This window comes from Hypanus sabinus, chromosome 10 (genome assembly GCF_030144855.1).
Source record: "Hypanus sabinus isolate sHypSab1 chromosome 10, sHypSab1.hap1, whole genome shotgun sequence".
In the NCBI taxonomy this organism is placed as follows: Eukaryota; Metazoa; Chordata; class Chondrichthyes; order Myliobatiformes; family Dasyatidae; genus Hypanus; species Hypanus sabinus.
Genome location: NC_082715.1, coordinates 129,566,079 through 129,592,606, shown reverse-complemented (window position 1 = coordinate 129,592,606; position 26,528 = coordinate 129,566,079). Strand labels below are relative to the sequence as shown.

At 45.1% G+C, this 26,528-nt stretch overlaps 1 protein-coding gene across 2 annotated transcripts in view; it reads right to left on the bottom strand.

Annotated features, from left to right (window-relative positions):
- Positions 1–7,184: 7,184 nt before the first annotated feature.
- The window catches only part of ddo (D-aspartate oxidase), a 60,738-nt gene continuing 41,394 nt past the window's right edge, over positions 7,185–26,528 (bottom strand). For both annotated transcript variants that reach the window (XM_059982942.1, XM_059982941.1), the window contains exon 5: positions 7,185–8,134. In XM_059982942.1, coding sequence (XP_059838925.1) covers positions 7,561–8,134 — 574 coding nt within the window. In that variant the 3' untranslated portion in view covers positions 7,185–7,560. The remainder of the gene's footprint in view (positions 8,135–26,528) is intronic.

The window sequence follows — 26,528 nt, the reverse complement described above, 5'->3', positions numbered from 1 at the left end:
GCTTCTTTGTCGGATAAGTGTTTCTCTCGCTGTTGTTTCGCTTTATGGTAATATGGTAATTGTATTCATTTGTTAATCAATGGGGAATGTTATTGTGTCTTGTGATGCTGGGAACTTGGGGGAGGGGTTTTCGCGGGTTTTTGGTGTGAGGGGGAGGCCGAGGAAGGTGGACGTGTGCTGGACTGCTCGTAAGACCACCAGGGTGGTCCCAGGTGCAACGGCGTGGCGGTCGGATGGGTCGATTGGTTCGTTGATTGAGCTCCAACGAGTGCACTAAACAGACTGAACTTTGATAAGTTGGCGCCTTTTGTTTTTTTTCTATATATATATATGTCTACTACTCTTTTAATTTTAGTAAACTCTTTAAAGTGTATTTCATAATGGTATTTGTTGTGGATTTGATATTGTTGGCGGGCGCAAGGCATAAACTCGATTCTCACAGCACCTGCATGTACAGGAGGTGGGTTGGTGAGTTGCTGGAACTCCGTTTCCCCTAGACATATACCAGCCTTTTGGGTAAGTGTTACATATGGTCTTATGGACATCAATGAGGATGAGAGTGGAAGGCGAACGGGTGTTCAACGCCACCTGCCTGCATTTGACTGGTCTTTCTCCCTCTCCCTCCTGTCAGAGGAAGGTGCCGGAGTCTTGGGTAAGATTTAATCAGTATGGTTTGTGGATTAGACTCGTTTTTAGAGGATTCCACAGTTTACGCTGTATGCATTTCTGGTTACTCTTTTTGATTGCTATTTTGCGCGATTCTGATCAGGGTGGAGTGGCTCTGTGGCCTACAGTTAATGAACAGCACAGCGTTAAATTGAACTGAACTAAACTGAACATTCCTAGACTGACTCAAGGACTCTGCGGTTTGTTGTTTAATATTCTGTGTGTTATTTGCTCATTTTTTCCCGTTTACATGATTTGTTTTTTTGCACTTTGGGTTTTTTAAACAGATACCATGGTGTCTCTTTGTTTCATGGCTGTCTGCAGGAAGACAAATCTCAGGGATGTATACTGCAAGCATACTTTGATAATAAATACACTTTCAATTTTAATCCCATTGAGTCATAAGGGGTTGTGGGTAGGCTGGGACTGTTCTCCCTGGGGTGAAGGAGGGTGAGCAGACAATAGGATAGACGGTCAGAATCTGTGCCCCAGGATAGGGAAGTTTAAAACTAGACAGCTCTGGTTTAAAGTGAGAGGACACAAATTTAAAGGGGATCTGAAAGGGGGCAAGCTCTTACACACAGAGTGTGGTGGATACATGGGATAAGCTGCTGGAGAAAGTGGTAGAGGCAAGTATAATTGCAACGTTTAAAAAAGACATTTGGACAGGTACATAGGTAGGAACGGTGGCAAAAGTGAGGTTAGCACGGATAAGCACTTTGGTTGGCTTGGACAAATTTAACCAAAGGGCCTGTTGCTGTGTATTTATTTATTACTGGGCCCTTAAACATTTAAATACTTCAACAATTTGATGAATAAGTATTAAAGGGAAAACACGAGGAAATCTGCAGATGCTGGAAATTCAAACAATACACACAAAATGCTGGTGGAACGCAGCAGATCAGGCAGCATCTATAAGGAGAAGCACTGTCGCCGTTTCGGGCCGAGTCCTGACGAAGGGTCTCGGCCCGAAACGTTGACGGTGCTTCTCCTTATAAGTATTAAAGGGCAACTGCTCCAGGGAGGTCAGTTCCTGTCTAGAGGCAACACTATAAAATGAAAAGTGTGACATCCTGCTCTTTCATCGGTTTGAAGCCAGAGCTAACGGCGTACATCGACCTACAGTATGAGTGTTGCTGTTGTGTCTCAGCAACAAGTCCTGCGCCTGGGGGGATGATTACCCATTGGTAGCAACCACACTTATTAGCATCCTGTCCCTAAAATAACAAGAGCAAGCAGTGGCCGTATGGTCCCCATTAATCATAGAGTGATATGTAATGGAGACAGTCCTTTCAGCCCACAAAGGTAGTACTGACCATCAACCACCCTGTACCGATCCTACTTTAATCCCAGTTTATTCTCCCCACTGTCTAATCTGCTCCCCCAGTTTCTACCACTCATTTCCACAATCGGGAAATTCACCATAGTCGATTAGTCTTAACAATTTGCTCGTGGATGTTGTCTACAGAAGCTTTAGGCAGGCTTTTGACAAGGTCCCCCATGGGAAGTCGGTCAGGAAGTTTCAGTCGCTCGGGTTTCAGAACGAGGCAGTGAATTGGATTAGACATTGGCTCTGTGGGAGAAGCCAGAGAGTGGTAGTGGAGTGTTGTCTCTCTGACTGGAGGCCTACCGTCTGATTGGTGCTGGGCCCTTTGTTGTTTGCCAACTGTATCAATGATCTGGATGAGAATATGATTAACTGGATTAGCATATTTGTGAATGACCCCAACCTTGGGGGGTGTAGTATCAGTGAGCAAGGCTATCGTGGCTTGCAGAGGGATCTGCATCAGCAGGAAAAATGGGCTGAAAAATGACAGGTGGAATTTAATGCAGACAAGTGCGAGATTTTGCACTTCGGTAGGACCAACCAGGATAGGTCTTACACAGTAGATGGTAGGGCACTGAGGAGCGTGGTAAAACAAAGGGATCTAGGAATACAGGCACACAAAGAGGCGTCACTTAGATAGAGTTGTAATGACAGCTTTTGGCACATTGGCATTCATGAATCAAAGTATTGAGTACAGAAGACGAGATGTTACGTTTGGGTTGTTTAAGACGGTGGTGAGGCCTGATTTGTGGTATTGTGTGCATTTTTAGTCACCTACCTACTGCACAGATGGAAACACAGCTGAAAGTGTGCAGAGAAAATTCACAAGAGTGTTGCCAGGTCTGGAGGACCTGAGTTTTAAAGAAAGATTGTATAGGTTAGGACTGCATTCTTCAGAACATAGAAAATTGAGAGGAGATTTGAGATACAAAATGATGAGGGGTACAGATAGGTGAAGTCCAAGCAGGTTTTTCCTGCTGAGGTTGGGTGAGTCAGGACTGAACCTGGATCACTGTGGAGAGGCGGCTCTGCTAGTCACACCCTGTGTGCGACCATGGTGAGAACACGGGTAAACCTTTACAGCAGCTTCACCCAGAGGACGAATCTCAGCTCACAGAAGCTGCTTGCATGGTGGAATATTGTTGCTTTACTTATTTTTCGGCATCTGGACATGGCTTGGGAAGCTTTATATCCCCTTCCTAACTACCCTTGGGAAAGCGGTGGTGAGCCACCTTGAACTCCTGCACGCCTCCCCCCGGAGAAGGTGCATTGCCGTTTGGTAGAAATCCAGTAACGATGCAGTTCACTGGAAGGAAACCTGCAGGTGGTGAAGAACTTCTTGTTGTTGTTTTTTTTACGATGGTCGCCAGCAGACTGGACCCAGATGCGGAGGAGCGGCAGACAGAGCATCAGAGGCCTGACTGCAGAACCCCGCGTGACACATCATTCTCCACAAACACAAGGACTCCGCGAACTGCTCTGATCGAGAGTCCGAATTCAATCATTGTAGAAAGTGGAATCCAGTACCAGTCACAATAAACAGGAAGCACCAGGGCTTAACAACTTTAGTTAAGAGAATAATTAGTGCCCAACACTCTGTGTTATGCTCCAGAGGTACGTAGGGGCTCATTACATGTTTGGTGGCTGAGGGCTTGTGGTGTGCTGCTAAAGAACCCTCGGCAAGTTGCCTCAGTGCTTCTTGTAAGGCAGTGCAGCCACAGGGGGTGTAGGGAGAGTGATTGTTTGGAATGATGGATTGAGAACCAATTAAGAAGGTTGCTTTGGCCTGGACGGTGTTGGTGTTGGTGTTGGAGCTGCACTAACCAAAGCAGTAAGTATGCTGGAGTCGTTGGAGATGCACCAACAACAACACCCAGGCAATAGCCGGGTGGGACTGGGGGTATTTCCAGGCCGGGCTTCAACCTTTACTTTCCAATCCTAACATCTTCAGTCAATCAGAGAGGAAGCACCTGGCGTGACTAAGAGTAGGAGAGCTTCCACCTGCTAATTAAAAGGATAAGTTTCAGCTAACAGCCAGGATCCAGACCTCGACAGCCTCAGCGTCTCTGTAGTCTGAAAGTGTGTGAAATAACCACCATCGGTTAGCAGGAGAAACCTGTCATGTGACCAGTCAATCCCTTTCCCCACCCCAATATTTCAACCAGCCCCTGTTTTGGATTCATTAATTCTCCAAGAGAAATTTTAAAAAATGAATTTCAGGGGTGTGTGTGGAGAAGATTACAACCTTTCACTATCCAACACTGTGTGGCTGTTTAAAGCGTTGATGTTTGGCGTGGAGAATACAGTCACTTTCATTTTCCCCTGACAAGATTCATGAGGTCATAAACCCAACTTTAGCATAGATGGCCATGAGATGATGGAGGCCCAGTACAGGCTGGAAGCATCCCCCGAAACCACGGCACTGAGGAAGTAGTTAGTCATGGTACAAAACAACTCCACTGTGTCAGCTCCCATGCAGACGTCTGACCACGCTGAGAATCAGCAGATTTTTACATATTTAGCAACACTGTACCACCAACCCTAACCTAATCACGGGACCAATTTACCTACCCGGAACATCTTTGGACGGTGAGAGGAAACCGGAGCGCCTGGAGGAAAAAACCCTCTCGCGTTCCAGGGGGAGGACGTGTGAGACTCTTTACGGAACGGCAGCGGAATTGAACTCCAAACTCCGGAACACCCTGAGCTGCAAGTCTTGCACCAACCACTACACTACCACGGCACCCAGATGCAGAACAGCTGAGAGCCCGCATAGACAACGGTTTGAAAATCGTCACATTTGATGTCATATGGAAGCACGCAGAGTCCTGAAATGGAGCCACATGATCACCACAATCTAAAAGGGAGCCACTTGGCCCGTTGTGATCACGTGCCTAACTAGTCCTTGGTCCTAATCTTGCCCGATTTCTCTCCTTGAGATAAATAACACAATTGCAGTTCAGCAGACTCCTCATAAGGCCCATAGAACATCCCCCACCAAATGCAGAATCCAGCCTCCCAGCTCATCATAAACAGAGGAGATCCTGCAGATGCTGGGAATTTCAGCAACCACAAAATACCGGGGGAGCCCTGCAAGTCAGGCAGCATCTGTGGAGGGGAATAAACAGTCGACATTTGGGATCAAGGCCCTTCATGAGGGCTGGAAAAGAAGGAGGCAGAAGCCAGGATAAGGTGGTGGGGGAGAAGGAAGGGATAGGTAAGAGCAGCTGAGGGGAAAGGTGTGTGGGTGAGGGAGGGGAGGGGAATGGTGGAAGAGTTAAAGGGCTGGAGATGAAGGAATCTAATACGAGAGGAGGACAGAGGACCATGTAGGAAAGGGAAAGAGGAGGTGAACCAGAGGATGGACAGGTGAGGAGAAGGGGTAAGAGGGTAACCAGAATAGGGAATGGGAAAAAGAGAGCGGGGGAAGAAATTACCAGAAGTTGGAAAAATCAATATTCATGACATCAGGTTGGCAGCTACTCAGACAGAACATGAAGAGTTGTTCCCCGCACCTGAATTTGGCCTCATCGTGGCAGTAGAGGAGTCCATGAACGGGCATGTCAGAATGGAATGGGAAGTTGAACTGAAACGGGTAGCCACCAGGAGATCCTGCCTTTTACCGCAAACAGAGTGATTGTTTCCCCAATCACAAGAGACAGAGCTCCTGGGCAGGACTCAACAAGTGAAACAACTACAAACAATTGCATCAAACACACTGCAAGGATTCACTGTAAGGTCGAAATGGCCAGTACTGGAAGATATCCCGATGTTATTTTGGCAAAGGTGAAGTTACCTTAAATGTGGGTAAACATTGCTGTAATATTGTACTTCAATGGAGAGCCTGCTTTATTTGGCAAGGGCTACAGTTGTGTCTTGGATGTTCTTGGCTCTGGACCCAATCACAGATGCTTTATGAAAAGCTCTTTGTGCAGAGGAATTTTCTGTCTCCTGACCGGACACATCCTTACCTATATTTTGTTTCATGTCTTCCCCTACCAGCTCCAGGAGGGGACACACTACAAGCTGCGATGACTGTGATGGAATCCTGGCCAGGGCTGGAGGTCTTTGAATATTCTTAGGGCAAACTTTGATGATTCTTGATAAAGGTGAAAAGTTGTAAGGCTAGAATCTAATTAAGCATGATCATATTAAGTGGCAGACAAGGTTTGATGGGCAAGTGGCCTACTCCTCCTCCTGATTCATATACTTACAGCTACAGCTAATTAACTTAACTAATGGGCAAACAAGTTCCAACCTTAAATTAAAATGGAAACAACCATGTCCAACAGGGGCTGATAAGTGCAACAGCAGGGCTCCAGTGTTCTCACCCAGGCACTGGGGAATATTGTGTTTATAAAAAAAAAAGCAGAAAGACAGCATTCAATTCTGGTAAGAACAGGTAACTTTCCAATTTCTGGTAACCTGCCCTCTCCCACTGCCAATGTTCTCCTCTCACCCACAATCATCCATCCATCTTGGCTTCTTTTCCTTAGTTCGTCTTTCCCATCCCCTCTGCAACCTGGTTTCATTTACTGATCATCCCCTCTCCACCGGGTTCCACCCATCACCTCCGGACTCTGTCCCAGCCTCTTCCTTGTTCCACCTTCCTGCCTCCCTCTCCACCCTGATCAACTTAGAACTTCTGCCTCCACAGACGCTGCTCAACTCATTTCCAATATTCAGTCTTGTTACCATTCCAGGTTCCAGCAAACGCAGTCTCTTTTGTTTTCATGTTGAATTCTTTGACGCCATGAAGCTCTGAACTCGGGTACAGAGGTGTAAAATCAAGCGAGTGCACACAAAATGCCGGAGGAACTCGGCAGGTCAGGCAGCGTCTATAGAGATGAACAAACTGTCGACGTTTTGGGCCGGGACCCAACATTAGGACTGAAACGTCGACCGTTTGTTCATTTCCGTGGATGATGCCTGACCTGCTGAGATACTCCAGAATTTTGGGTGTGTTGCTTTGGATTTCCAGCATCTGCAGGCTTTGAGTAAATACAAACAATGCTTTTCCACTGCCTGATACTGAACTAACTTCAGCAGGTACACAAGTCATTGAGGCTGGGTATTAGGATGCCAGCCTTCAGAGTTACCTCTGTTCTAGGCTCCCCGATTTGAGGTACATCGAAGCCACCACCAAAAGAAGACAAAGATCACACCTTACCAACAAAGATGACCATGGATGGAATTTTCAATTCTCATCTTTCCAGATGGTAGTTTATTACATTCTTTACATTGCCAACTCTCACCAGGAGAGAACGATTAAAATAATGAGGCGGAAAATACCAATCAGCAATGTGCAACTTCTAATCACAGTCAGTAACATTAATCATTAAGAAAATTAGACAATATAAGGCACCAGTCTGTGAAGCGTATATACCAGTTGATCTGTACATTTAAACTCTATTACTTATTCAGCGATACAGTGCAAAACAGACCCTTCCAGCCCTTTGAGCTGCGCCAACCGTCAAACCCAATTAACCCTAACCTAATCACAGGGCAATTTATGATGACCGATGCGGTGCAGGAAAGTGATGCTGCAGATTTCAGTCCTTCCCGGCTCACAGTTTCGACGTAGCACGAAAGGGTCGACGCCCTACTTCAAGTATGATCTCCCTCACCAGCTGAGCCGCTTCCTTTGCTGTTCCCCAGTGGAAACCAACCCCGGCCCCGCCGTGGCCATAGTTGTGGACCACAAACATCCGACGGCCGCCTCGTTCCAGCCTCTCCTTCTCCAGTCTCAGAACGTCCCTGGTTGGCCTCAGACCGACCCCTTCGGAAAGCTTCTGACAGTGCCTGAGACTCGGCTCAAATGCACAGCAGTTCTCGAAAATGGTCTTGCTGTCCAACGGGTCAACTGACATCCGCCAATCTCCTCTTTGTCTTGTTCCACCCAAGGTAACGCTGTTGATTCCTGGGTAGATATAAATGGTTCCATCATCTGTACGGACAAAGTGTTTCAGCCAAGGAGCGTGAACTTTATGGACCTGGCCCCTCACTGGATATACTTCCATGTCCCCTGTGAGTGCCCTGGCCCCAATACCCGAACAGTTCACAACAACGTCATACTTCCCATCCAGCTCCCAGAAATCCATGACCTTCCCCACCTGTATCCGGCCTCCTGCCTCCTTTAACCTGCAATTAACAATACAGTCTTTGTTAATACACAGCTTTTATAGAACAACAAAACTTTGATTATTAAAAGGAGCATCACAATTCCATATACAATCCCACAAGAACTGTTAATGACAGGATCTGTGACTCTCCCCACTTTAGTGCTTTACATCGAGGAAAATTTTATCTCCCACCTGTAAACTGTTGCCAATTCTCTCATCCTGTCTCCCCCACCTCTCCTTATCTCTCTTTCTCTGGTGCTTCCTGTGTCATGTCCGGACTTTATTCCTTTGAGCATAGGAAGAGAATGAGGGGTGATGACGATCAGAAGCACAGAAAGGGTTAATACATACAGACCTTTCCTCCAGGGGTTGGGCATCAAGAACTACAGGATATTCTGCAGGTTTAGTGTGCGAGGAGAGAGATTTAAAAGATAACGGGGGGGGGGGGGGGGGAAGCAACGTTTTCTACCAAGAGGGTGGTCAGTATATGGGATGAGTTGTCACGGGAAGTGAATGAGGCAAGTACATTAACAGTATTTGGGCAGGTACGTGGATAGGATGGGAGTTCCCAGCCTGGGATCCATGGCCCCCTTGCTTAATGGTATTGGTCCTTGGCTTAAAAAAAGGTTTAGAGGGATATGGGTCAAACACAGATAAATGGAACTAGCTTAGATTGGAGTCTTGATCAGCACGGAGCAGTTGAGGCCCAAGAGCCTGTTTCTGTGCTTTATGAGGAAGATGAGGTTAACTTATTAGTAGCCCCAGCTGCAGGATATTAATACATAGACAGTCTGATTCCCATAGGGCTGCAGGGCAGTCAAATTCACGTGATTAAACCTGGAAGGCAAGTCTGTGTCTCATAAATAAAGCTCAAAGTAAAATTTATTATCAGAGTACATAGATGTCACCACATACAACCCTGAGATTCTTTTTCTGAGGGCATACCGAGCAAATCTATAGAATAGTGACTGTAAACAAACTGTGCAAATGCAGATAATAAATAAACAGCGACAAATAACAAGCATGAAGTAACAAGATCAAAGAGTCCTTAAATGAGTGTAGTTATCTCCTTTTGTTCAAGAGCATGGTGGTTGAGGGGTAGTAGCTGTTCTTGAACCTGATGATGTGAATCCTGAGGCTCCTGTACCTTCTACCTGATGGCAGCAACGAGAAGAGAGCACGGCCTGGGTGCTGAGGATCTTTGATGATGGGTCCTGCTTTTCTATGACAATATTTCATGTAGATGTGCTCAATGGTTGGGAGGGTTTTACCCATGATGTAGTTGGCTAAATCCGTTACCTTTTGTAGAATTTTCTGCTCAAAGGCATTGGTGTTCCCGTTCCCGTAATGCAACCAGTCAGCACACTTTCCACCACACCTCTATAGAAGTTTGCTAAAGTTTTTGATGACATGCCAAATCTCCGCAGATTCCTGAGGAAATACAGGCACTGTTGTGCTTTATTTGCAATTATATTTATATGATGGGTCCAGGACAGGACCTCTGAGATAGTGACACTCAGGAATTTAAGGTTACTTAACCTTTCCACCTCTGATCCTCCAATGATTACTGGCTCATAGACCCCTGGTTTCCCTTTCCTGAAGTCTGTTAACAGCTCCTTGGTCTTACTGACATTGAGAAAGAAGTTGTTGTTATTACACCACTCAGCCAAATTTTCAATCTCCCTCCTGTATGCTGATTGATCACCACCTTTGATTCAGCCCACAACAGTGGTGTCATCAGCAAACCTGTAAATGGTGTTGGAGCTGTACATATCCACAAATTCATAGGTATAAAGTGAGTAGGTGTCAAAAACATTACACTGTAATTTATTTTAGGATCAATAAAGTATATCTATCTATCTATCCATCCATCTAGAGCAGGAGGCTCCCGTGCTGGTGGAGATTTTGGAGATGTTTTTGCCAATCCAATCCAGGATCCAAATGCACAAGAGGGTATTGAGGCCCAGGTCTTGAAGTTTACTGATTAGTTTAGAGGGTATTATGGTGTTAAGTGCTGAGCTGTAACCTTTGCCATCCAGATATTCCAGGGTTGAGTGAAGAGCCAATGAGATGACATCTGCTGTGGACCTGCTGCTTCGGTAGATGTATTGGAGTGGATCCAAATTGGCACTCAGGCAGGAATATGTCATCATTAAATTCATTAATTTACTTAAATTTTGATTCACTGTCTCCCTTCCTTCCTCCATCTGACCTCCAGACCCACGACAGTATAGTTGACTCCAAACAGCCCTTAGTTCAAACACAATAGGGTTGTACACCAAATACCACATTTGCTTGTGCCTGAATTAAAAGCAAAACACAACCATTCACAGTGAAGTGCAGAAGGTAAAGGTACCTCAAAGGAGGCAAAAGGTATCTGAACTCCACATTATCAGAAATGAGTCAAGCCTAGACCCTGAAGTTATACAAGACACTGGTGAGGCCCAATTTGGAGTACTGGGTGCAGTTCTAGTAACCTGCTTACAGCAAAGGTATCAATAAAATTGAAAGAGTGCAGAGAAATTTTGCAAGGATGTTGCCCAAGTTATAGGGAAAGATTGAATAGGACTTTATTCCCTGGAGCCTAGGAGAATGAGGGGAGATTTGATAAAAGTACACACAATTATGAGAGGTATAGAATGTAAACAGACCTTTTACACTGAAATTGGGTGAGTCTAGAATTAGGGGTGGTGGGTGAAGGGTGAAATATTTAAGGGGAACATGAGGGGAAACTTCTTCACTCAGAGGGTGTGAGAGTGTGGAATGAGGTGCTAGCGGAGTTGGTGAATGTGGGTTAAATTTCAACATTTAAGAGAAGTACATGGATAAGAGGGGTGTGGTCCAAGTGCAGTTTGATGGGACTAGGCAAAATAACTGCTTCCTCCAGTGCCCTTTCCACATCATCTCTCCATGTTCCCCACAAACTTTTCTGATTTGTTGCCCATTCACGGGCTCATCAATGTCATAAAGCCACATCTTTCCTCTCCGTTTAAGGAAACGATCCCCTTTCTCTCAGATAAGTGTTTCTGGAATAAGACAGCTACTTTTATTGCCTCAGCCAGATGCAAGATAGTGAGGCCTGAGAAGCAGTCTTAAATGTTTGAAACATACATCTTCAGTGCCTGGTCCATTAATGCATGACCCCTTCTTGGATATGCCATAAACATAGCACTTAAAACTTAATTTAATCAATAAATCTTCACTGCGAACAAAAAACCCCAATAAAAACAGTCAAAGCCTCCATCTTTTATAAATCTATAACAAAAGGGGGAGAAAAGAAACTGGAAAGACACAAAATAACTTTGAACTAAAGTTAATAATATAAAGGTATTAGAAACAGAAGCTAAAGTGGGCCATTCATTAACCTACCAACCTGCTTTGCCATTCGGTAACGTCAATAAGCTAATCTTTCACCTGAATGACATGTAACGACCCCTATTTATATCCTGGTATCCTTAATATACACCAATCTAGTGATCTTTCCCCTAAATGTAGTGACTGAGCCTCCACAACCCTCTTGGGTAGAGAATGTGTAACATTCAGAAACCTCTTGATAAAGGAAGGTTCGTCTCCTCCAACCCATCTGGTTGAACCCCATAATATTAGACTCGATCTGAAAGGCAACATAGCAATAACATACTGCTCCGATCAAACGGAAAAAAAATCCGATCAAACGGAAAAAAATATTCAAAGTATTCAATAGAATGAATGCCAATGTTATTTTTGTTTAGGAGACTCATGTAAGGAAGGTGGATAGTCAACGGTTTTTTAGGTTTTGGAAGGGCCAACAGTATCACGCAAACTCGCAAGCCGAAGTAAGAGGTATTTCTATTTTTATAGACTCATCAACTTCTTTTATACATCATGAAACAATTTCAGATCCACAAGGTAGATTTTTGCTTATTACTGGTCTACTTTTTAATCAAAAAGTTGTTTTTTTTAGTTAGCAACAACATACTGTGACAGCTGTTAGGCTTGGGAAGAGAAGGAAACATTAACATCAAATGCTGTTGGAATCTGCACTTTGAGCAGCCGAGCATCAAGCATTAACCATCTCGCCCCACATCTCAACCACCCCAGAATGAGAAAGATGAGCTTTATAGCCACAGCTCCAGACAAGGGCAGGCCGGGAGGTCTCGTGCTTACATACTGTAACCCTTTCTGCATCTCACTATTTCCAAAATGCTTCGCAGCCATGTAGAGTTCTAAAACACTGTTGGTTTGTAGAACATCCAGTTGGTTCATTTTACATACCCCAAGCTGCCACAAATGACATCAGGATAATTTACCAAGCATCAGTTCAATATCAGACCATATTCATCAGTGACCATATTCATCAGTGACCATATTCATCAGATTACACATTGCAACTTCACAGGCTGACTCAATACTAAACTATGAGTAAGTTGAAATGCTCCGTTTCAAAATGCACAACAATGCTCATTTGCTCGTACTTGTGATGCACTGTCCATTTTCCCCATTTCTAATGCACATCACACAGGAGAGGGTCTCTCACCTTTATTTGGTAACAGCAACAATGAAAGGCTAGTCAAATCCCTCCCAGCGTTGCAGTGGGTCAATTGTGTCCACCGTCAAAATTCAAGATCATTTAATCTCGTTTCCAGTACGCAAGTGTAAAGGGGAACAAAATAATTGCTACTCCAGATCATATTCTGTGCAAAAAATTGAATCAGTGGTTGGAGATGTTGGTCAGCTTTACTGCTTGGGGAGAGTAACTGTTGTTGAGTCTGGTAGCCCAGGCGTGAACGCTACATAGTCTCCACCCTAATGGGAATGGGACATGAGCAGGACAGGACTCGGTGCATTTAACTCTCAGGAATGCAGGTACGGCATTGTTAAGCGGGTAAAGATACATCGCCATGGTTGGAAGAGAGGTCAATGGGGAGGACTCCTTGTTAGCAGATGTACAGCCAGTGAAGAACAGGCATGATTGCTGTTCCGGAGGGAAATGAGGGATTGTTGCATTCTGTGTTTCACGGAGACATTGCTCACTCAACACACGATGGAGACGGTGGTCCAGCCTGAGAAGTTCTCAATCTACTGGACCGATCGATCAGAGGAACATTTGGGGAAGGCGGGGGTCAGTGTTCTATGATAAACTCTTCACGGTGCTAGGACGTAGTGGTCTTGTCACACTCGTGTTCTCATGATCTGGAACGTTGAGTGATTAAGTGCCATCCAGTCTACTTATCCTGATCCTGACCTTAGTTTACAAATTACCAAAGGCAGATGTTAAGCACTCGAGCACTTCCTGGTTGTTGTTAATTGGTGTTGATCAAGACAAGCTTAGGACTCCTTTGAATCAGTGGACTGGACTTAATACGGGGATTCATCTTCGAATCTAGATGAGTATGCTGCAGTTGTTACCGACTTCATTAAAACCTATGTGGGTGTGACTTATTATACATTGCCAAACCAAAAGCCATGGATGAACCAGGAGGAACGTTGTCTGCTGAAGTTTAGATCTGAGGCATTCAAGTCTAGCAACCCAGGCCTGTACCAGGAAACCAGGTATAATTTATGGAGGGCTATTTCGAGGGCAAAGAGACAATTTCAAATGAGTTTGGAGGCGATATCAGATGCACAGCAACTCTGGCAGGGTTTTCAAGACATTACGTCCTACAAAGAGAAACCCAATAGCATGAATGGCAGTGATGCTTCACTACCAGATGAACTCAAGGCCTTCTTTGCGCGCTTTGAAAGGGAGAACACAACTACAGCTGTGAAGATCCCTGCTGCACCTGATGACCCTGTGATCTCCGTCTCAGAGGCAGATGTCAGGCTGTCTTTAAAGAGGTGAACCCTTTCAAGGTGGGAGGTCCCAATGGAATACCTGGTAGGGCTCTGAAAACCTGTGCCAACCAACTAGCAGGAGTATTCAAGGACATTTTCTACCTCTCACTGCTACGGGCAGAAGTTCCCACTTGCTTCAAAAAGGCAACAATTATACCAGGGCCAAAGAAGAATAATGTGAGCTGCCTTAATGACTATTGCACAGTATCTACAGTGATGAAAGGTTTTGAGAGGTTGGTCATGACTAGACTGAACTCTTGCCTCAGCAAGGACCTGGACCCATTGCAATTTGCCTATCACCACAATAGGTCAATTGGCAGATCCAATCTCAATGGCTCTTCAAATGGCTTTCGACCACCTGGACAACACAAACAGCCACGTCAGGATGCTGTTCATCGACTATAGCTCAGCATTTAACACCATCATTCCCATAATCCTGATTGAGATGTTGCAGAACCTGGGCCTCTGTACCTCCCTCTGCAATTGGATCCTCAACTTCCTAACTGGAAGATCACAATCTGTGTGGATTGGTGTTAACATATCCTCCTCGCTGATGATCAACACTGGTACACCTCAAGGGTGTGTGCTTAGCCCACTGTTCTACTCTCTCTACACCCATGACTATGTGGCTAGGCATAGCTCAAATACCATCTGTAAATTTGCTGATGATATAACCATTGTTGGTAGAATCTCAGGTGGTGACGAGAGGGCGTACAGGAGTGAGATATGCCATCTAGTGGCGAGGTGTCACAGCAACAACCTGGCATTCAGCGTCAGTAAGACGAAAGAGTTGATTGTGGACTTCAGGAAGGTAAGACGAAGGAACACATACCAATCCTCATAGAGGGATCAGAAGTGGAGAGAGTGAGCAGCTTCAAGTTCCTGGGTGTCAGGATCTCTGAGGATCTAACCTGGTCCCAATATATTGATGTAATGATAAAGAAGGCAAGTCAGTGGCTATACTTCATTGGGAGTTTTAAGAGATTTGGCATGTCAACAAATACACACAAAAACTTTAATAGAGCATTCGGAAAGGCTTCATCATTGTCTGGTATGGGGGGGGGAGGGGGCTACTGCACAGGACCGAAAGAAGCTGCAGAGGGCTGTAAATTTAGTCGACTCCATCTTGGGTACTAGCCTACAAAGTACCCAGGACATATTCAAGGAGCAGTGTCTCAGAAAGGCAGCGTCCATTATTAAGGACCCCCAGCACCTAGGACATGCCCTTTTCTCACTGTTACCGTCAGGTAGGTGATGTAGTAGGCCTCCGTTAGTCTCGATAGACCACGGATTTGCACCTTGGGAAGTTTCCAGGGCGCAAGCCTGGGCAAGGTTTTTTTTATGGAAGACCGGCAGTTGCCCAAGCTGCAAATCTCCCCTCTCCACGCCACCGATGTTGCCCAAGGGAAGGGCATTAGAGGTAGGAGATACAGAAGACTGAAGGCACACACTCAGCGATTCAGGAACAGCTTTGAACACTAACTCACATTTTTAATATATGTTATTTCTGTTTTTGTACAATTTTTAATCTATTCAATATACATATACTGCAACTTATTTACTTATTTTCTTCTAGATTATGTGTTGCATTGAACTGCTAAGTTAACAAATGTCATGACACATGCCGGTGATAGTAAACCTGGTTCTGACTTCTCTTTCCTCGTCACTGATGTTTGCAGACGTTGTCTGAAACAAACCCACGAGTGACATCCCACCCCCACGCCCCAAACAAGTTGCACGTTATAAAGACAGGAACACAACGGAGTTCAGGCAGTGCCTGTGAAAAGGGAAGCAGAGCTAATAAAAAGTCATGGGCTCAGCCTGCTGTTGAAACATTTCCAGGCCTGCAAGAAAATCTCTGACTGAACTCCCAGTTCTAATCTACCCTACACCCCACTCCCAACATGTCCCCAGCTGTCATCCCAGAATGGACCGTCCAACCTCACTCAGCCCACCGATTTCTTTCTGCTGCTCAGTTGTGAGCATGAGTATCGACTCCACGGAAAGTTTTGTCTGGCCACTCTCATCTCTGGCCTAACCTACTGCTGTTGGTGCTCAGTCTGTTCTTTCCCCCGGCCGTCTCCACGTCCACCTAAGCAGCTTCATCTGGCACCACTTACAAATACCTGTCACAAGTCGGTTTCCTTTCAGATTGCAGACACTCCAGATTGCCTGAGGGAAGTTACCATGGTTACATACCTAATTGGCTGACATTGAGCATGAACATGCAGGTACTTAATTCAACTCTGCTCAATTTTACGTAAATGAAACTGTGTACCAAACAGAATCTGTTCATTTACTCTCATCTTTTTCTTGTTAAAATTGCTCCTCTTTACCAGATACGCACTCAGTCCTACACACATGTTGCAATTCTGAATGCATTAGCTGGACAGTGTGAAGAGAATATGTCTACAACGTATCCCTATAATTCAACTGAGGTGCTTAACAGTGATCTGGAATTGTGACCCAGGTTATTGGGTCCATATGTAGGACCCCTTAGTAACTCAAAGCATGTTCTTGTGGTATTTGGCTAACCACTTTAATAGAAATTAGCAATCTTAGGGTCATTCAACATGGAAATAGGGTCTCGTCTTACTCAATTTTGGTTTGATTAGACCGCAACACCTTCTTCCAGCTGACTTCAGATTCTCCCACGTGTCTTCTGGCAAACTCCAGCTGAAATTTCATGTGAGCTTTTTCAACAGTGGCTTTCTCTTTGCCACTCTCCCATAAAGTTGTGACCAGTGAAGCACCCGGGCAACTGTTGTTGTACGCACAGTCTCTCCCATCTCAGCCACTGAAGCTTGTAACTCCCCCAGGCCTCTTGGTGGCCTCCCTCACTAGCACGGTCACTCAGTTTTTGAGGACGGCCTGCTCCAGGTAGATTTACAGCTGTGCCATTTCTTGATGATCGACTTCACTGTACTCCAAGGGATATTCGGTGACTTGGAAATGTTCTTGTATCCATCTCATCCCTTGTGCTGTTCAATAACCTTTTCACAGAGTTGCTTGGAGTGTTCTTCTGTCTTCACGGTGTAGTTTTTGCCAGGATACTGACTCACCAGCAGTTGGACCTTCCAGACACAGGTGTATTTTTACTCCAATCAACTGAAACACCGCGACTGCACACAGGTGATCTCCATTTAACTAATTATGTGACTTCTAAACCCAACTGGCTGCACCAGTGATGATTTGGTGTCATATTGAAGGGGGTGAATTCTTACACAATCAACTATTTTGTGTTTTTATATTTGTAAGTAATTTAGATCATTTTGTAGAGATCTGTTTTCACTTCGACACGAAAGCGTCTTTTTCTGTTGATCACTGTCAAAAAAGCCAAATTAAATCCACTGTGACTCAGCGTTGTAAAACAATAAAACAGGAAAACTTCTGGGGTGGGGGGAAATACTTTTCATAGGTGCTGTAAATTAACCCTACACTACTCCCATTTTATTCACCACCCACAACCAATTTTCATCAATTCCACTCGAATTCTAACACTCACCTGCACACCAAGTGAAGATCGGTAGCTACTTAACCAATCAAACTGCACGTCTTTAAGACATGGAGGGAAACCAAATCACCAAGTAAAATCCATGTGACCACAGGAAGCACATACAAACTCTTACACAGACAACAGACGAGGTCAGGATCGAACTAGGATACGGTCCTGTGCAAAAATCTTAGGTACATTATATATAGCTAGGGTGCCTAAGACTTTTGGACTGTACTGTAATTTTATGTATTGCGCAGTACAACTGCTGTAAACAAGATCAAATTTCATGAAATATGTGAGCGATGATAAACTGGATTCTGATATGGGTCTCTGTTGTGGACTGAGAGTGGGAAGGGGGCAGGGAGAGGGGGATCAGGGATGGGAAAAGGGGAAAGGAGAGGGGAGGGAGGGGGAAGCACCAGAGAGACATTCTGTAATGGTCAATAAACCAATTGCTTAGAATCAGGTGACCTCGCCTGGTGTCCCAGGGCTGGGTGTGTCTGCAGCTGTGCCAACTCTGCTGCCCCAGCTCTTCTCTGCCACCTGTCCCACACCCCTCCCGTGGCACTCCACCCTCACCGTTCCCAACATCCTTTGCTCCCGCCAGCTTTACAAACTCGCTCTCTGTCCCATGTTGACAACTACAGTACCTTAGGAACCCCAGCTATATATCTGTGGCTAAGAGGTTTGCACAGTACAGTCAGAGGCTGCAACTCTACCAGTTGTGGCATCATGCTCTTATCCACTGAGCCCTCACTGGGCTTCTGTAAAAAGACAGGGAAATGCAGAATCCTAATTATTTATCTTCCATTTGAATGTGCAAATGAAATAGGGTGACACAACGACAGATCGCAGCTTCAATGACCCAAGTTCCGTCCTGACCTCCGGAACGGGCACGCTCCATGCCCACGCAGACCCCCCGGGTTTCCGCTCACATCCCAGAGTCTCGCTGATCAGTGGGTTAACTGTAAATTACCCCAATATGCAATACTGGTAGGAAAACACAGGGCAAGTTAATGGGCACGTGGGAGAGAAAAGCAATCAAGGGTATTGGGATTGAACTGAGGATTGGCATGCAGTGGGCTGAGAGGCTTTCCACCTAACTGTGCCAATCCCGTGTACCCTTCTATGCCCTGCCCATTCAAGTACCTGCCCCGGACGCTTATGAGATGTCCTCACCATTCCTGACTCCACTCGCAGCTCATTCCAGATATCAACTACTCTTTGTGTGAAACATTTACTTGTCGGGCCTCCTTTAAATGCCCCCTCTCTCACATTCAACCTTTGCTTTCCAGTTTTAGCACGGGAAACAGAGGCTGAGGGGTGACCAGACAGCCAAACTCCTCGACTCCAGGGAAATCAGACCTTGCTTGCCCAACCTCAAGCACTTCATTCCGGGTAACGCCCTGTAAATCTTTTCTGCACCCTCTCTCTAGTTTAATGCCATCCACATGCTGGGGGAGGGGGGAAAAAGTCACCTTACATATTATTTATTTATAAGATTACATTTCTATGTCACCGAAAAATCAAGAAGATTTGGATTTATTGTTCTCTTTCAAGTAACCCATGGACCTTCAGCGATGTGGTGGTAGAGACACTATGTGATTCGACAGAGCAGCTCAGGTCTGGGATTTAAATCCCAGAGTGAAAGATGGGAATTAAGTTTCTGTGAAGGTGACTATGGAAACTATTGAACATAGTTTTGCCCTTTAGGAGAAAAATCGACGCGATAGGTGTCTTAGACTCAAATGAGATTTGTCTCTCCATTGCCCTCTGCAGCATATCCAGAGCATTACTGCTGAAGACTAGGTCCTGCTCTCCAACCTTTATAAAATAATAAAAGTCATTTCTGATTGGGAGGAGCATTTGCAACGTGGGAGAGCTGGAAGAGTTTTATACAGGCACAAAAAGCGTCCAAAATTGGAATCTGGTTCAATGAAGAGAAACTCAGTGGCAGCATCTGTGGGGGAGAAATGGGGGAACCCTGAATCAGGACCCAGGGAGCATTGACAATCCCTTTCCCTCCACAGATGCTGCTTGACCCACTGAGTTCTTCCAGCAGATTATTTGTTGCACTGCATCTTATTAAATTTGAAAGCTCTGGCGCTCTCTCAGTAGTCTCTCTAGCTACGTGGGGCTTTTTTTTTTTGGGAACTGGTTCAGAGGATGCCCTGCAAATGCTCCGATATCCCAACGAGCAGGCCAAATGCCTCCCGTAACGGACACTGCACTCCAAGGAAAAACAAGAGAAAAGCTATAGGTGCTGGAAATCCAAGCAACACACACAAAATGCTGAGGGAACTCAGCGGGCCAGGGAAAAGAGGACAGTCGGCGTTTCAGGCCTGGCCTGCTGAGTTCCTCCAGCATTTCGTGTGCGTTAATCTACTCCAAGCTCTGTCACAGGAAGAGGTCAGCAGAGGAAACAAAATTCAAGGAGATGTGGCATCCCCAGTGACCCTGGGAATTACTGGCCCAAGACAGTTCACCGAGGGGTAAGGCCACTTAGGAGGGTGTTGAGAAGTCTGAAGCCACACGTCTGTGCAACAGAGAATCACAGTGAACGCAAGGAAGAGCACCTCTTCACCGCCACTGCCCCTTCAAACCCCTCCTGCCCCGTCTATGGAAGTGACTTCAGTTCCCATTTTGGCTTCAGCAACAACCTCAGAACCCACAAAATTAAGAGAGGCAGCAAGCGATCCTCAGTCCCAAAGGAATGCCCAGGAAGATGCTATGGACCCCAGTTACTGTTCATTTCACGGGACATTCTGATTACAACCCAAATCTTTAAGAGTTTAGAACTCTATGACCACTTTGATCGCTCTGCACTGAAATGGTCTTTTCGTTTTGTTCTTATCGTGTTCCTTCTTGCAAAGGTTGTTTAATTCACATCTAACTTGTGTCTTTCTTGTAAATGCTACGTGTGTGATGCTATCTGCAAGTAAGTTTATATTCTGCTATCTGCCTAATTTGCTGCTGTAAAAGTAAGTCTTTCCAAATTCAAAGTAAATTTATTGTCAAAGTACATATATGCCACCATATACGACCCTGAGATTCATTTTCTTGTGGGCATACTCAGTAAATCCATAATAGAATAATAACTGTAACAGAATCAGTAAAAGACCACACCAACTTGGGCGTTCAACTGGGGTGCAAAAAACACCAAATTGCAAACATAAAAATGGAAGAATAATAATAATAAATGAATAAGCAATAAATATTTATAACATGAGATGAAGAGTCCATGAAAGTGAATTTATTGGTTGTGGGAGCACTTCAATGACGAGGTGAGTGAAGTTATCTCACCCGTGAATACAGGTACATGTGCATAGGACAATAAAACTCAACTTTGACTTTGACACTGTGGGGAGGGGCCGAAAGTGCTCGTCCCGAGACTACCCAACAAACAGCTGTGCAGAAGCACATTAAGGCAAGTGGAGTATTTCTTTTCTTTAATATTATTTATTTATTAATTTTTTGAAATTACAAAGAATATATGTGGTAATAAAATAGTAAGAAAAATAATATTGACCCTCCCCCCTCCCCTTAACCCTCCCCCCCCCTTAAACCTTATCTAAAGAAAGAAAAAAAAGGAAAGAAAGGAGAAAGATTGCCTGGGTATCGGAGGATCCTCACATGCTCCATGGAGTTCAAAATAATTTTGATATTTATTTTTACTTTCCCCAATTACTATAATTTTATCTTCAAAGGACCTATGTATTTAATCCTATTTTTTGTAAGTATGGGAACCAAATTTTCAAAAAATATATCATATTCATTTCTTAGATTATACGTAATTTTTTAAAGTGGAATACAACTATGTATTTCATTATTCCAACGATCCATAGTTAAATATAGATCAGATTTCCAAGGAACTGCGATAACTTTTTTGGCTACTGCCAATGAAGTGGAGTATTTCTGATGTAAAAATAAAGAAACATGGAACAGCACAACACTGGGCAGGCCATTTGGCCCATCACGTCGTGCTGACCTTGATCCAATTTACACGAAACACCTTCTTCTTGTGGATCATCCATAAATCCCTCCATTCCCTTCACATTCATGTATCCAAAAGACAGTTCTTTAAACTTTGCTAAAAAGCACTTTATTATAACTGCAGAGCGTACTGTCGCGAGCAAGGACTGTGAGGCAGGTCATTAAACACAACGCTGGGAATGAATACCACAAAGTAACGTTGCATCTTGCATCTCGTTATTTGGTCTTTCTTTAAACCTATCTTGGGCTAGATAAAGGAATTGCAGCTTCATGTATCAGTAAACCCTTCCTTAAACAGGTTGCAGCCTATTCTTTCTGAATCAACTCCGAGTGCAATTAAGTGCTGAACAATTCTAAAGGAAGCACACCAGTCTCCTTGTCACTTATCTGGGTTCGCGCACGGTCAGCAAGACTGCAGTCACAGCTGTCACAGCCAAATCTGCTCGATGTCTGTCCTGAAGCCACCTCTGCTGAAATCTCTTAGTTTTTCTTAATCGGCACCCTTCTCTGCATTCCAGACTTGAAACAGTGCAGGCTGCACAATGCTGAGACAAAGTAGACAGCGATGTCCCGGTAAATCGGAAAGAAGCTGTAATGATTCTCCCATGCCAAGCTCTGCCTCGAATGTAATATGCTTAGTCCTCAGTTCTGATGAAGGATTCAGTGACCTGTTGTCACCTCAGCTCCTTACGGACGGTGACTGAGCCATCTGCAGCCTCCGCCGCAAATTTCATGTCCCAGCTGCTGCAGCTCCTTCTCATGAACCTTGTCAGAAAAGCTCTTGCTTGCACACTGGCTCAGAGGAGATCCCCGGCAGAGCGAAGAGACAGCAGGGCCTTCAGTCCCGAAGATCACTCACCAAGTAAATGGGCAGACAGTTCAGCTTTTCTCAGCTGCCCTTGGCTGGTGGATTACACTGATGAAATAAGGCAGCAAGACAGACACCAGAAAACCATTGCGCTGGCTACAAAGGGCAATGCTCTACTTTCTGGGATACCATCAGAATCAGATTTAATATCACTGGCATATATCGCGATATTTGTTAACTTAATCGCAGCCATACTATTCAATAATAAATAAATATAGAATTAAAAATGAGTTACATTAAGTATAATATGTCCATTAAATAGTTAAATTAAAATAAGTATTGCAAAAAGCAGAAATAGAAAAAGTAGTGAGCTAGTGTCCAAGGGTTCAATGTCCATTTAGGAATCGGATGGCAGAGGGGAAGAAGCTGTTCCTGAATCGCTGAGTGTGTGCCTTCAGGCTTCTGTACCTCCTCCCTGATGGTAACAGTGAGAAAAAGGCATGCCTGGGTGCTGAGGGTCCTTAATAATGGACGCTGCCTTTCTGAGACACCGCTCCCTGAAGATGTCTTGGATACTACGGAGGCTAGTACCCCGATGGACATCAACATTCACCTGAGGAGAACAGAGGTCACAAGGTGTGCTGTTGTGGGTTCAGGAGTAATTAGTAATGGCGCTCAGCACTACTGGAATAATGTGAGAGGGCAAGTTAGAACACCAATATTATCTGCTGTCTTCATATGGCTTTACTTCCTGAAACCCTACCCGGTATTTCTGAGCTGGAGCTTTTATTAGCTCTTTGCAGGTAGTTGGAATTGGTTAATGAAATACCTGGTGTCTTAGATTTTCATAAGTGTAAAATGCAAATAAAGTTACACTGACCCTCTTAATGGCACAGGCTAAAGCACCGCGTCCAATTGTGGCAATTCCAAACCCCTTTATGTACTCAGTGTGTGGGGGTAAAGGCTTCAGAGGGACTTCAGGTAAGATTCACTAGAGTGGTGCTGGGGATGAGAGAACCTACTTAGGTGAAATGACAGAAGAAATAGTACTCGGTACAGCACAGGCAGTTAAAACCAATAGCTTGCGCTTAGATTAAAAATGAAACGTGTTTCTCTAGTATCAGAGACGAGTGGCAAAAAACAAAATTGAGAAGCAGAACCTATTTTAAAGTAATTTCGTTGCAATGGACTTCCTAACAGCAATTTAAAAATAGAATTGAATTATATACCTGAGGAGGGAAAAAAAGCCACAATATTGCGGAGAAAACTGGGGAAGTGAAGCTGACTGGAAGCCAGCAGATGAATATCGATCATATGAACGATAGCCAGAGTGACAGTGGTTGTGGATTAAAAGGCTGTGGGACATCTGCACTAATGCCACGTACACGGGAACAAAGTTATCCCACGAAAACGGGTGCGGTGAACGTTCCAAGACGGCACAGCTGTGTAGAGGTCACGATTCAATTCCCACCACCGCCTGTAAGGAGATTGTACGTTCTCCCCGTGACCGTACGGGTTTCCTCCCGCAGTCCAAAGACGTTCAGATCAGAGCTGGTAAGTTGTGGGCATGCTGTGTTGTTACTGGAAGTGTGGTGACTCTTGATGTGCCTCTGCCTCTTGCTGAGCCCATCCTCATTTTGGATATAGTTTCTACTGCTCAGACCACCAACCTGGTAAAATCCACCCTACCGGCTGTCGATGCTAGACTCAACCACGCCTGTTTTTGTTCTGTTCATGCCCAAACGCTACATGTACTGCCATTCGGGGGGGGGGGGCAAAGACACTTTCCTCCTACCCTCCCAGCCCAGCCATACACCTTAGCTGAATGCTGGGTTTTAACTTTCCCACCCTTGATCCCCAAATACAAGGGATTTGTTTAATTTACTCTTTGCCACTGAGCAGCTTTCAATAGCACAGCCACTTCCTCTTTCCTCTCCTCTCCACAATCCAGCCACCTCTAATTAGTGCCTTCAGATGTGCTGATCCAATTTTCCAGTTTAGCTCCCCCATTCATTTCCATAATCTCCTTTCCCTGTTGCTATAAAATCTGCCTCAGCTTGTCTTCCCTGTCGGCCTTATTCTTAAAATAATTCCAGCACCCGGCCCAAAGCTCTCACTTCTATTTCCCGCACGGTGTGAATTGGTTCCGCAACACGAAACTTCATCCGTTTCTCTCTGTCTCGTGCATCTTAATCCTGTCAAAGTCTTTCCGTTACCTTGCCGGAGCACCGTTCAAGAGAACATTCTGCAAGTCCCTTCACTGTGAAAAGCACATTTTGTCGTCTGTGTAAAAATACATTGGGGATATCGAGCAGTTACAATCACTGAGCGGACCCCTATCCCACCAGAGCATGTTTCCAACAGAACGAGGAGGAACTGTGATCGAAGTGACTTGGACCACGCTGGTGCCAGACAGGGTGACCGGAGCATCTCAGAAACTGCTGATCTCTGGGGACACAACAGTCTCTAGAGTTTACAGAGAATGGTATGAGAAAACAAAGCTCTTGGCAGTTCTGAGGGCAAGAAAGCCCCATTCATGAGGGGGGTCAGACTGGTTTTCAAGCTGACGGGAGGGCAACAGAAACTCAAATAGCCACAGTGGTGTGCAGAAGAGCATTTCTGAACATACGACACATCAGTCTTTGAACAGTAACACACACAAAATGCTGGTGGGACACAGCAGCAGGCCAGGCAGCATCTATAGGGAGAAGCACTGTCGACATTTCGGGCCGAGACCCTTCGTCAGGATCTTTGAACAGGATGGGTTATGGCGGCAGAAGACTACGCTGGCTTTTACCCCTGAGGTCACTTTACTTGCTCCATTCCTATAACCATTAAAACAGCCACTGAGTGTTTGTCACCATATGCCACCCTGAGATTCATTTTCTTGCAGGCATTCACAGTGGAACAAAGAAATGCGACAGAGTCAATGAAAAGCCTCTCATGAAGACTGATGACCAACCCATGTGCAAACGATGGCAGTCTGTGCAAATACAAAATAATAAATAATGAAGAGCTGACGAGTCCTCCAACACGAGCCCATAGGTTGTGCAATCAGTTAATTGCTGAGGTGAGTGAAGCTGTCCACACCGGTCCAGGAGCCTGATGGTTGAGGGGTAATACCAGTGCCCGAACCTGATAGCGTGGGGCCCATGGCTCCTGTACCCCCTTCCTGATGGCAGCAGCGAGAAGAGAGCATGGCCTAGATGGTGGGGGTCCCTGATGATGGGTACTTTCTTATGGCAGTGCTCCCTATAGATGTGCTCCGTGATGGGGAGGGCTTTGCCTGTGACGGACTGCCGCGTGTCCACTACCTGCTTTACACTTAAGACAGTGCGGCTAATCACACCTTCAACGCCAGAGTTAAGTTTGCTGGCAGCACCACTGCTGCCGGCCACTTCAAAGATGGTGACAAATCAGCGTATAGTAGGAAGATTGAAAATCTATCTGAGTGGTGCCACAACAACAACTCGTATTTAATGTCAGTAAGATCAAGGAGCTGATTATTGACTTCAGGAAGAAGTCGTCTATGAGCCAGTCCTCACTGGGGAGTCAGAGGTGGAGAGGGTCAGCAATTTAAATTCCCTGGCGTTATGATCTCGGAGGACCAAGATGTAAGTGCCATTATGAAGAAAGACCCCGCTTCCTTAGAAGTGTGCAAAGATTTGGCACGACATCTCAAACTTTGACAAGCTTCTGTAGACGTGTGGTGGAAAGTACACCGACTGGCTGCGTCACAGCCTGGTACGGAAGCAGCAACGCCCAGTCCGTCGCGGGTAAAGCCATCCCCACGGCTGAGCACATCGACTCGGAGCAGCAACCGTCATTGGACCCCCTCTCCTTGCTACTACCGTCGGGAAGGAGGTACAGGAGCCTCAGGACATACTACCAGGTCCAGGAACTGTCCATCAGGCTCCTGAACCAGAGGGGATAACTTCACTTGCCCCATCACTGAACTATGGTCTCACTTTCATGGACTCTTCGCCTCACGTTCACAATACTTACTGCTTATTTATTTATTATTCTCATTTCTTTTTTCTTTTTGAATTTGCAGCTTGTTGTCTTTTACACACTGGTTGTCCACCCTGTTGGAGCGGTCTTTCATCGATTCTATTATGATTATTGGATTTATTGTGTTTGCCTGCAAGAAAATGAATCTCAGTGTTGTATGTGGTGACATATATGTATATTGATAATAGATTTACTTTGAACTTTTGCAGGCTTTTCCAGTCTTGGGCATTGGTGCTTCCATACCAGACCATGACGGGACCAATCTCCACTGTACATCCATGTATACAGGAT